Source organism: Phragmites australis, chromosome 9, assembly GCF_958298935.1.
Source record: "Phragmites australis chromosome 9, lpPhrAust1.1, whole genome shotgun sequence".
Taxonomy (NCBI): domain Eukaryota; kingdom Viridiplantae; phylum Streptophyta; class Magnoliopsida; order Poales; family Poaceae; genus Phragmites; species Phragmites australis.
The window spans coordinates 29693658-29705946 of NC_084929.1; the positions used below are offsets into that span (position 1 = coordinate 29693658).

The 12289-nt window shown below is 46.3% G+C and overlaps 1 protein-coding gene and 1 pseudogene across 1 annotated transcript; one reads left to right on the forward strand and one right to left on the reverse strand.

Annotated features, from left to right (window-relative positions):
* The first annotated feature begins 339 nt into the window (after positions 1–339).
* Positions 340–1424, forward strand: LOC133929064 (protein G1-like8). The gene has a single exon (XM_062375656.1). It carries the CDS (start codon positions 569–571, stop codon positions 1298–1300), a length of 732 nt encoding a protein of 243 aa, XP_062231640.1. The 5' UTR covers positions 340–568; the 3' UTR covers positions 1301–1424.
* A 6658-nt stretch (positions 1425–8082) lies between these two features.
* LOC133928130 (probable methyltransferase PMT23) lies at positions 8083–9746 on the reverse strand (annotated as a pseudogene).
* Positions 9747–12289: the final 2543 nt, after the last annotated feature.

A 12289-nucleotide genomic window follows, 5' to 3' on the forward strand; every position in this document is an offset into this window, starting at 1 on the left:
GATGTATTAGAGATATGTTTGGATCAACCGCACCTAATAGAATCCTCTAATTTCGTGGTGAAATGGAGTCAGTGAGTGTTATATTACATATGAATGACTATAATTTGATGCTATAGTGTTCTAACAGTAAAATCACTGTTCAACAGGGTGGTCGGAGAGAAAATTCGACTAGCTTTTTCATTGTATGGATTATATTTATATTAAGATTCGTACCATAAAAATAGATAAAAATATTAAATATATAAAAGAATTAATAAATAAATAAATATTAGATAGAGGAGATAAATAACATAACATAACCTGTGGGTTCATACCTCATACAAAATTGTCTTTCCCTGAGGGCCACCACCACGTGAAAGCCCCCCGGCCCCCACCTCCTGCGATCGACCCTCACGCCTCCGTCCCCTTCACTTCACTCGCAGCAGCGTTCAGTTCACCTGCCTTTCTCCAGTCCCCGTCGGGACCCAACCCACGCCCGCACAGGACGGTGCGCGTCTCCACTGATCTGCACGATCGCGCGCTCGCCCGCGCCCGCTGCCGGGCGGCCGGGTGGGCTAGTAGCTAGCGCATGGATCCCTCGGGGCCAGCCGGTTCGTCCTCCTCGGCGGCGGGAGGCGACGCACAGCAGCACCAGCCGGTGCAGCCGCTGGCTCAGGCGCAGCCGGCCCCTCTGGCCGCGCCTCCGCAGCAGCTGAGCAGGTACGAGTCGCAGAAGAGGCGGGACTGGAACACGTTCCTGCAGTACCTGCGGAACCACCGGCCGCCGCTGACGCTGGCGCGGTGCAGCGGCGCGCACGTCATCGAGTTCCTCAAGTACCTGGACCAGTTCGGCAAGACCAAGGTGCACGCCGCCGGGTGCGCCTACTACGGCCAGCCCAGCCCACCCGCGCCGTGCCCGTGCCCGCTGCGCCAGGCGTGGGGCTCCCTCGACGCGCTCATCGGGCGCCTGCGCGCCGCCTACGAGGAAAGCGGCCACGCGCCGGAGTCCAACCCCTTCGCTGCCCGCGCCGTGCGGATCTACCTCCGCGAGGTCCGCGACGCGCAGGCCAAGGCGCGGGGCATACCCTACGAGAAGAAGAACCGCAAGCGCAAGCAGCCGGCACCGGCGGCGCCCGGGGAGGCGTCGAGCGCCGCGTCGTCATCGGCCACCGCGGCAGCACGGGATGCTGCTGCTGCTGCGAGTGGCGGAGAAGGAAGGTCCAGTGGCAGCGCGTCGGCGGCGGCTGCACCGACGACTGGCGGCCAGGCGGGGGGGAGTGGCAGTACTACTACTACTGCACCGACCAAATCCCGAGTATAGTAGAATCACTTTGCAAATCATGTCTATTTGCTTCTGTACGTCTCGCTATACCTCGAGCTTTGCAACATTTGAGCTGTTTCTTCTGCCATTTGGTTTCAGTATCGATCCTTCTCGCTCTTTAGCAGTTGCCTCTCCTTCTTATTTTCTTGCTGGATTTCTTCCTGCTGTTTCTTGAGTCTTTATTCTAGCTGTGCGGCTGTGCCAGCTGAATTAGCTAGCTAGGTCAGTAAGTGGCAACTGACAATTGGGATGTGGATTCATGAGTCGACATGTTTGCTCGTTTCTCACACATACCCATTATCAGATAAAAGCAAGATTTGAGGTTAATTGCACATTTAAGATCTTCATGTTTCAGCCCGGGATCTCTCTCGACTCTTTAACTGACTGTTTCTCTATAGTTCTAGCTACATAAATAGTTATATAAACATATAGTGAGATGCAGTACTCAGTACTTCAATAGTCAGTACTCACTCATACATCTCACTTACATTTGTGTTTTGCTTATACTGTGCAAATAGGTGGAAATTGAAAGCTTGCATCAATGGTGTGTGCCCTCCACCGCAAGCTTTTGGTACAAACACAGTCCTGAATTCACTCTAGCACCAATTAAATTCTATCCCAATCTAGCCCCTGCATGCACTTCTTCGCAGCAGCTTAATTAACATATGCTGAGCAAGGTTGATAATTCAGTTGGTAGCATAAGCAGCTGGTTCAATTGCCATGACGAGAAGTACGGAGCTAGAAGTGGCCATGCACTCAGGCTTCAGTTCTCACGATGGTGTTGTCCTAGAGAGAGTCTTAAATAAAATAGCGCGTGCTCGGGATGGAGGAAGAAGATCTGCACTGGTCCCCCGGCCAGATTGGATTGTATAGTAGGCTGCCGACTCAGGCCCATGGCGCTGACCACACGTGCGCGCGTCCACCACTGTCTCTCTCTTCAAGGATCTCGCTCCCACTGATCACCAAATCATGCATGCGCGCACACAGCTAGCACACTCGCTCACTGTTTCAGCAGCATGCTTCTCTAGATCTCAGCCCCGACGTGCGCGAGCACTCGTCTGCATGGCCGGTGCAACTCCTTTGCTTCCCCGCTGCATCTGCATGCCCTCTCTTCTTTCTCTTCTGTATCTTCATTCAGAGTGGATCAATTCAATATACAGCTCACCAAATATGGTTGAGAAAAATTTACAGATCCACGCACCAAAATGCATGTATCGTTCTTGTCTCTTCTCTCTCCCATGCTCACATTCCTGATCTGACCCCGGTCGATCTCATTCCTGCAAGCCTTTTTCCTTTGCCATGTTTCTTGTTCGAGTAGAAAAAAAGCGACAGAGAGGAGAGGAAGAAGAACAGTAGCTAGCCTTTTCCCTCCCTCACTTTCTCACGCGAAGGGAGGGATGCACGGTGGGCCAGCGCCCACGCTAGGCCTGGTGCGAGCTCCCTTGTCTTTTTGCATACATGCATGGCCCCCTCATCGCCTAGCTCGCTCTTCACCCATCGATCTCTGATCAGCTCGGCACTGTGGCTAAGCACTGCGCGCGCATGCACTTCGCCCCATTTTTTCAGGAAACATCTCCTTAATTTGCTTGGCGCCATGACCCCACCGTGCAAGCTCGCTATAGTAGTGCTCCTCACTGAAACCAGCTCCCCGTGCGATTGCTTTCAATTCTCGCATGCAAGTCTTGTCTGAAATCAATGTGGTGAACCATGTCTGCTTCATCCATCGATCGGCAGCTCGACCAAAATTTAAAATTTGGCTGGCTATTTTGCACCCGATGATTAAAAATGCAAGCTAGGTATAGCTATATAAGGAGCGCAACAAGGTTAGCTGGGTGCCCAGGTTGCTTGTGCTTTTGTTTCTATCGTGGCCGTGGTTGCAACGTTGGTCTGATTTTCTTTTTGTTACTATACGGCACAGTAGAGTAGGGTGTACCGCAGGAGGTGGCTAGAGGAATTATTTTGGGAGGGAGGGACGACAGGCATCATTGGATTCTCGATCTGTGATGATTGGGGCTGTGACATTAAAATTTGCGCCCCGTACACAGTTCGCTGCAGAGGCTGACGTACAAGCCACCCCTCGCTCGTTGCTTTGTTCTTTTCTTGTCCTTGATCGTTGTATATATAGAGAAATAACTAGCAAGCTGATCGAGGAAATCTCACGAATAGTAGGTTGCTTGTTTAGTGAAGCAACATTAGGCGCACTTTCATAGTTTACAATTCATTGCTGTCCTATTTATAATGTTGCTAATGCTAGCTGCGTCTTCTCACTGATGAGTGATGATTGGATATCAGTACGTTATTAGCTAGACGAGACTGTCGTGGTTGCTGACTAGATATATGTAGGCAAGTTAATTGCATGGCTTCCTTGATGTGTCACTGTGGTTGCTAGCAAATAGGGAACTGCACAAAGCTTGGCAACGCTTCCACATTCTGCTGCTGTCTTCTTTTTCAGAACTTGAAGTTTGTGCAGGGTGTGGTGCAAACAGTACATGAGGTACTGTGTGTTCGAGCTAGCACGGGATATGACAGACGAAGGTAGAAGACAAGAATGCAGCTTTTGTGCGAGAATAATATATATATATACGTACTAATGGACCCAAACTTCCAGTACTACTACAGGAAATATTACCGTTTTATGTTCTTTCATAAATTCGAGGCAACCAGTCAGTTGACCCTACACTATCATGATGCTCCTTCTTCAACTCATGAGTTCAGTCAAATGTTTTTTTTTCTCCTAAAGGAGAGTTCGGTCAAATGGTTCACTTAGCCATTAGGCAATGTAATTTGAAGCCTCAGGGTATATCTGCAACCACCTGTGTTCCTTAACTGATTGGGTGGTGGTGATAGCTTTCCTTTTTGTTAATTTAATCTGCTGTTGCTTGGAGATGAAATTTTTTAAAAATAATATTATTTTATTGAAAACAATAGATAAATTCACAAAATTGCAAGAATAAGTACCCGTCGGCATGCGTAGTCCTGACTAGGGACATGTCGGTACTCTACATGCCGACATCCCACATGGCAGTGGGTCTGCAGGCCTGTCGACACTTCAGTTGCCGACAAGTCATATGTCCCGTAGACGATATTTAAAGAAAAATTGATCTTAGATGGAGATGATCTTTATATAAAAATTATAGCTCTTGACGAGATCTACAACTTTGTCGTTGCACACTTTTCTATTTGAAACTGTTTATATATCAAAAAGTGGTTATAAATTTCAGATCTGAAGAACTAGATCTGCAACTTCTAGCCATATTTTGGTCATCTAAACAGATTTAAATGGAAAAATGTTCAACTAAAAAGTTGTAGATCTTATCGATAGGTACAATTGTCATATAAAGATAATCTTCATCCGAGTTCATAGAAAAAAGTTATGATTTTTTTTTAAATCGTCTGCAGGACATGGGGCTCGTCGGCACGCGGAGTGTCGATAGGCTCCAGACATGTACATATTCTTATAATTTTATAAATTTAGCTATTATTTTTTATAAATTTTCAGTAAAATGATATTATTTAAAAAAACTCCTTGGAGATGCAGGTTACTGCGCAGCTATCTTGCGTAAAGGACAGTATCGTATCTGGTTATTTTATTATAAGACGGTTACTACCAATCATAGTACCTGTAAGGAGTATTATTAGAGTTGTCATATACTTTGTGGTTCTAATCAGCTAAATATATAGTACTTGATTCCTCCGTTCACGTTCTAGAATTCGTGCCGTAAAACTTTATAAAGTTGATTACTAATATATTTAGAACAATAAAAAATAGTTATATGAGAACTATATTACTTGATTTTTTTTCTTTTAAAGTGCTTTATGTGTGAAGTTATAAAAAGCAAAGGTCATGGTTGCATCTTGGAGACCCCAAGATTCAAAGACGTCGTACATATGTAAATCCAACTGGCAATGCTGCTTATTATGCATTGCATTATGCTTTATATTTAATTACCTTTCAAATTTAGCTAATTCAGACGATAACAATTCTGATTTCTACTTCAAGATAGTTGTTCATTTGCCCTTTTGTTTTCCCTTAATTAAGATTTGACAGAGATGTGTAATCCAATAAACTATGCGTGGGTAGGAACTTATCGGTGGTACTGCTTCATATCATATTGGCCTTCACTATACTTTCTAACTAACAGACTACTGTCATATTATTTTATATATATGTGGGTGCCCTGTTATCCTTAGTTGGAAATAGTACAGTTAGGTGGATGTTCTTGTACTATTTCATTTTAATTTTTAATTTATTTTAGTTTTGAGGACTGTACTATATATATTTTATATAGATTAGGTAACTGAGTGCACTGTAGTTCACTGTTGTGGCATCTTCAGTTACGATACTAAAAGTAGTATCGTTACGATCCATAAGATAGGTCAGTTAGTATAAATATATATGAATGTAACTTGATACATTCTATAGTCGTAATTATGTGATTTTTATCATGTGATCGTAACTTGTTCACATCTGTTGCCACCTAACTTGGTACATTCTATAGTCGTAATTATGTGATTTTTATTATGTGATTGTAACTTGTTCACCTCTGTTGCCACCCTCAATTACGATTCCAAAAGCAGTATAGTCGCGATCCATAAGATAGGTCAACTCTATTAGTTTGTTAACTCGCGGAAGCCTCAGTTGGCTACACAGAGAGAGATAGAAAATAAACTAAGCCAATCCGCTGGGTTGTGAGGCAGAATGATTCTTCCTCCAGTGCAGCGAGCACTCAATATTTCAGGAATGAATTTGTGGGGTCGGACCAAGATTACCTCTAATTATTTTTGACAAACTATGCGCTATGATAACATGGTACGGACACTTTATGGGAGCATAGGAACAACTAGAAGAATATATCAACGTTGTCGCAGTATATATATACCCATGGCGTTCACCTGGAGAAAAAGAAAAGAATGGGTTCATCACGCAAAGGACGTCTGCTTACAATGCATATGTTTCTTGCTCTAATGGGTCGGGATTGATTTAGCAAAGCGAACCTGGCCAACTTGATGTCCTGATGTGTAACTGGATGTAGCTGGGGGCTAATTAGATTCGTAATGCTGAAGGATGCATCATGCATGCGTGTTCATGGCTAAGCTAGCCGGTTAGCTTGGGTAGTACATTCAGGAGTCAGTACACATCACTTCGGAGAGGACTGCATGCTCTGCTGAACCGCTGTTCACTACGGCCGTCACTCGTACAGCTGCGCCCAAAAGATGATTGTACCGGCCGTGCTATGCATACGGCCGCCTGCAGGCCGACCGATGGGTACGTAACGTACTCGTACCGCGCTGCGCCCAAAACACTGGCTCGGGCGCAGCGGTGTTCACGGCCCACGATCACCTGAGCATGCAGGAGTGCCTAAGTGCACGGACAGATGGACGCAGTACGTGCGGCAAATAAATTTTATAAGACCGGATTCTTAAAAAATCTCCTTTCTACAATGATACTGTTACTTTTCTCTTTAATTTAGCTGTTAGATCAGAGTATGTATGATTAGATCAAAATCTCATGAAGATTTTTTATGAAAAAATCCTATAAAATTAGCTTCCCTACGTATGCGGTGCAAAGATATGCACCGCATCTGACATGATGGCTAAGTACCGGACGGGATGATACAATATTGATATGAGGGTATGCCGTGCATGAGCGTACGCGTGCTAGTCTTTCTGCAGTTGGAGGCCGCAGGAGACGGCGGCAACCACGAGCAGGGGAGGGGCCCGAGGCAGCCGACCAGTGCGACTTTGGCCGTGCCGGCTGCCGACCTAGCTACCCATCAAACCAACGTGCCGACACGCTCGGGTCACGTGTGCGCGACACAGAGTACAGACGCCTCCGAACTCGTGTTGCATGTAAAGTTGTGCTAGGACCTAGGTTGCTTGCTCTTCTAGCGATTAGTTGGCTTTACCAGAATGAACTGGCATTGACAGGTGGCCTGACGATGTCACCACCCCTGAGCCGCCCTTCTCCTCTGTCCTTCCTTCCTTGTCAACCTTTTCTCATCAGATCCTCCTCCCATCCTATCACCTCATCTGCCTCCGCCACCTCCTTGCGGTGACCGGACCTTACCCCTATCACCGCTCCTCGAATGCTTAGATCATTTTTAACCATATTCCTTTTATTTCATTCCTTTCTCGATTCTACTCCATATTTTTATATCATTTATTTTCTTTCATCTCCTATAGCTGTCTTTGAAATGATTTATGAAGAGAAATGAAAAAAAAAATCCTATAATAAAAAAATTGAAGAAATAATTATTTTATAAAGAAAATTATTAGAACGCTAAAGAGAACGAGAATTTATTCGTGAAAGAACAGAACTCAAAAACCCTTAGAGATGATCTAACTCGAATCCCCGGCCTCACCTGAAACCTGACTGCCGCAGTTAGTTTTGAATAAAAAATTTAAGGTTCACACTCTCACTACAGAAGTAGAGACAACAGTAGAGAGCAAACTTCGAGGTCTCAAGATATTGACAGAACAAAAACATGAAAAGAAAGGAGGTCGCGTTTATCCAAGGTTGTTTCAAGATCTTTATTGCTGAATGTACAGAAGTTACTGCTGAACAAGTATGCAAAACGAGAGCCTCTGTATTAACCGTGTATGCATCTGTTAGCCCTAGCCTAATATTGAAGTCTATAACATCCTTATTATTCTGTTTTCACAAAAAAAAAAAATATTTCAGCTCAACACACCGGAAGTATGTATTTCCTATACTTATAAGTGATCGTCTGGATCTAACCATCCTGTATCTCTGCTGTATAAAGAATTAATTCAATCAGAATTCAAAGAATCAATAGAATCTCTGTTCGTTGATGACTCCCCTGAAAGTACGGCCTCCTATGAAATCCTGATCTCGAAGCTGATTTGCCAGGACACCAGGAACTCTTTGTAGCAACAAGAAATTGCTGCTTCACAATGACGGTTTCATAGTGCAGAGACTTGAGAACCAGGCGCATCTTTTTTATCATTTGTATGGTGTCTTTCAACACACACCATCTCCCAGGCTTCAATATCCTGTCGATTTCAGCTGCTACTTCAATGATGTCGCACCTAAGTAACAGACACAAATAGCACCACAGATTCGATAGAAGCACAAGTAGTAAAAGTTCTGAAGGTGTGCGAATTTACCTATTTGTAAGACTTCCGACGAGATCACTCATGTGGAGAAGATCATAGGTCCGTGGGTAGGTGCTGAAAGATTCACACCAATCATGATGTGCGTCAATCAAATCTCTGTCGAAAATAACCGGCAAGGTATCTGGCAGACCAATTGGTACAACATTCATAACCCATAAAGGTTGATCAATGAGTGCTGCTGCAATTCTGGTTCAACAAAAACAAGCCTGATTAGCATTCCTATCATGAATGGAGTCCAATTAGTTTGATAACAATTGTATGTTATGCAGATCAGCATCCAACTAAAAAGTAAGAACTTAAGTATCACTAATTTCTGGTTTGCCTGATCCCACAAAAGAAAAGGGATCTCTGTCTTGCTGACTTTGCAGTCCAAATCAGCAAGTATTAGAATCCCATAAAGAGCAACCCCTCAAGCCATGGCTGAAACAAGGATGACAGAGTTCAAGGTTTCAGGCTATAGTTCATGATAAGTTATCCCTACTTCACTGATAAAAACTTTCAGATTGAAAGGCCAACCCTCATGTCCACACAATATCTATTTAATCTCTAATATTCCATGTATCAGAAACAGCTGGCAGACATGGTATGCCACATTATGAGCATTACTATTTCCATGTCATACAGAATAAATTTAAGAGAAGCAGAAAAAATTGTCTTCACTTACCCTCCAGAACCAGCATTCATGCCCATTACATTACGAATACTTGACCAATTAAGTGGAAAGTCATTAAAATATACTTCTGAAACAACATGTTTTCAATACTTTGTATCAGCATCTAACTTCTCTTTGTTCGAAGTAGAATCGTCAGGTACACTTGCATATCTGACATTAAGTCTTTCAGGCCATGGAACGGGCCAATTGTTTCTTTCATCTGAACTGGAAACAGCAGTTGCCAAAAGGCAACTACCAAGAGGAGCATACCTGCAAAAGCAAAGATAAGAGCAATGGAATACGTAACACTTGATAGAAACTGCAGCATAAATCATTTATATGTCTACAACATCTGTAGCCAGGACAGGTTGCAGATGGCATCTATCATGATACGCTATTTGTCAGTGAAACAGTAAGTTACAGTCCGAAATAGGCAGTTGGTGGCAAGTGGCAACAAGACCTGTTGAAGTGATAAGCTGCAACTTACCAAGGAAAACGTGATCTGTCTCTCTCAGAGCATAGAGGGGGTTCACTGGCCTTCCTCTCAACATAGCAAGAATTTGATGTCGGTTTTTGATATATAACCACTCCAATTCCATTGACATCTTTAGATTTGACCACTGTTCTCCAGCAGATTGATTTGGTCAGAGTAACCATTGCTGCCACAAACAATGCTGCAAACATCTTAAAAGCTTTTGCAAAAGATGTTGTAGCTCGTTACATCGCAATGACAACTGACAAATAGTATACTTAGCATTACATCTTCTACCACAAGAATATTTTCCATTAGGAGGACATCAAATATAATCTATATAATTACAAAGGACTTGTGGGATCCAAAGCACCACCTTTAATCCTACATTACCAAAAAAATCCTAGAAATACTTTTATTAATCCAGATAAATAGAGAAGAAACTAGACCAGTTATTTTTGTGGGACCGGATTATAACACTGTAGATTAATTAGACCACTCTCCGACCGTCGTCGCGTCCCTAGCGCCACCACCCTTAGTGAACTCTTGCCCCCTGTCCCCGTTCGCTCCGCCCATTCACCCTGGCGCAACCTCGTCCAGTCGTACCATGGTGCAGTGTTGGCTCTGCAACTCCCCACTCTCGGTCTCCTCGGCCGAGTGGTCGCCTCCTATCCTGCCGCCCAGCGCAACACCGTTCCTCAGCGCCAGGAGGCTCTCGGCTGAATCCAAAGGCAAAGCCATTCTACAGGATGTACCACGCGCTCCACCGTCGGACTCTCGCCATGATTTTGGGACCGCTACAAGGGTGGCCCTCTTTGTTGTGCCTCCTCCCAAGCCGGTCGGCCTCGTCTGCCGCGCGTCGGCCTTCAGCTCCTCTAGTGGCCTCGTGCCCACAGCTGACGACGGCGGTTGGACCTTGGTGACTGCCCGACGACGCCCACGACGGGCGACGTCTAGGCTTGGTCGCAAGCCTTCCGCATCGGTCAAGCGTAGCCTGTCGACTACCCTCGACGGGCGATGTCTCAACTACCTGTCCTCGTCGCACCGACGAGTGGACTGTCGTCTTCCACCTCGCTGCTTCCGCTGAAGAGGCTTCCGACACTGTGCTAGAGATTGCAAGCGCCCGCGGGCAAGTTCGTCTGAATCTAAGAGATCCGGGTAGCGTCGTCAGATCTTCCGGCTCTCTTCTTTGCCCGACTCCACTCCTCCTAGTTCAGCGGCAGCCACCGATACGCCGCCGCACCTCGCTGGTATGGATCGCTTGGATTCATGGACCAGCTCGACTCCGAGAGGGCCGGCAGCTTTGGGATCCACCCCACCTTCATCCCCTCCGACGCCCAGGATCTTACGATGCTCTTGTTCAGCCACCAACGGTGGCGCTCAAGCACTATGTTGTGCCCTGGTCGGATACCTTCGCTGTGGAGGAGTGTTGTATACGTTGGGCAATTCTTGCTTACACTGACCAGTCTAGACGGGGGTTTCAGACACATGACATCTCGTGAGCCCTCGGCGTTCCGGTGGAGAATTTAAGCTCAAAACCTTCTACCCTGATAATTTTCTGATTATATGTCATTCACAAGAAGCGTGGGACACCATTCTCGCCGCTAGTGGGCGGCTATTGCCGGCGGGGGCCACGTGGTATTTCCGGTCGTGGATGAGGTTGGCCTCTGCTACTGCTGGTATCCTCTGATACAGGGTTATCATTCCTCTGCATGGTGTCCCCCCATGTGGTCCACCTCCACGGCTCAGCACCTCCTCGATCGCCATTGCTGGGTTGAGCGGCTCGAGGACGAGACCGCCTTAGCTGATCGGACTGATCTCTTTGTCCCCGTGTCATTGTTTGGTGCAACTTTTCGTAGAGCATTCCTAGCGTGGTTGTCATGGAGGTGACGGAGCCTACCTCCTTTTGTTTCCTACAACGAACCCACCCTCCAGTAGCTTTTTGGGAACCTAACGCCCTACACCATGGACAAGAAGACTCTACCTTACAACATCGCCATTTGTCTTGTATCCTTGGCCGAGTTTCACCTCCCTTCTTCCTCTAGCAGTGAGGGGTCCATCACTTCAGAGGATGATGATGGCGACGGACCTCTGGCCAGTGGCATGAGACGGTCTGATCTTTCGCTGGGGAGGCGGTTGTCCTTTCTATCACTGCCTAACACGACTGCAGGTAGCCTAGCATCGTCAGCCGGTGGCCATAACAACTGCGTCCGATGGGCGGCCGGAGTTCTTCCCTCTGCTTCGGCTTCCGTGCGCATAACCTTTGGGGCCTTCCGCGGCGCATCGTCCGAGGAGAAATTCTCTCGTAGGTCATTAACTGATGACGAGGGTCGTGTGCTGGCTCCTTTCTGAGCGACACCGGTGGGTTCTTCAGACCTAGTGGTTGCATCCTTCTGCCCCCATGATGTCCCGCCAAGCAGGCCGCTTGATCCTATGACTGTGGAAACCCTCTCACACGCCCTGGAGATTATTCAAAATCCTCTGCGGCCCGTGAACACAGGTCGCGCGAAGTCAACTCTCCTCACGTCACACTCTGGGGCGCTGGACCCTATGGTCCTATCTCTGTACGCCCATGACGCCCTACAGTATAGGTGTCACGACCCTATGATTGAGGAACTCCTTTTCTGTGGCCAGGCGGTTGCCCATGTTCTTTGGCGGACCGTGACACCTCGCCCCATCACACTTGTTTATTTGCGGTGCCTGCGTTGTGGTTGTATTCGCGCTAGCC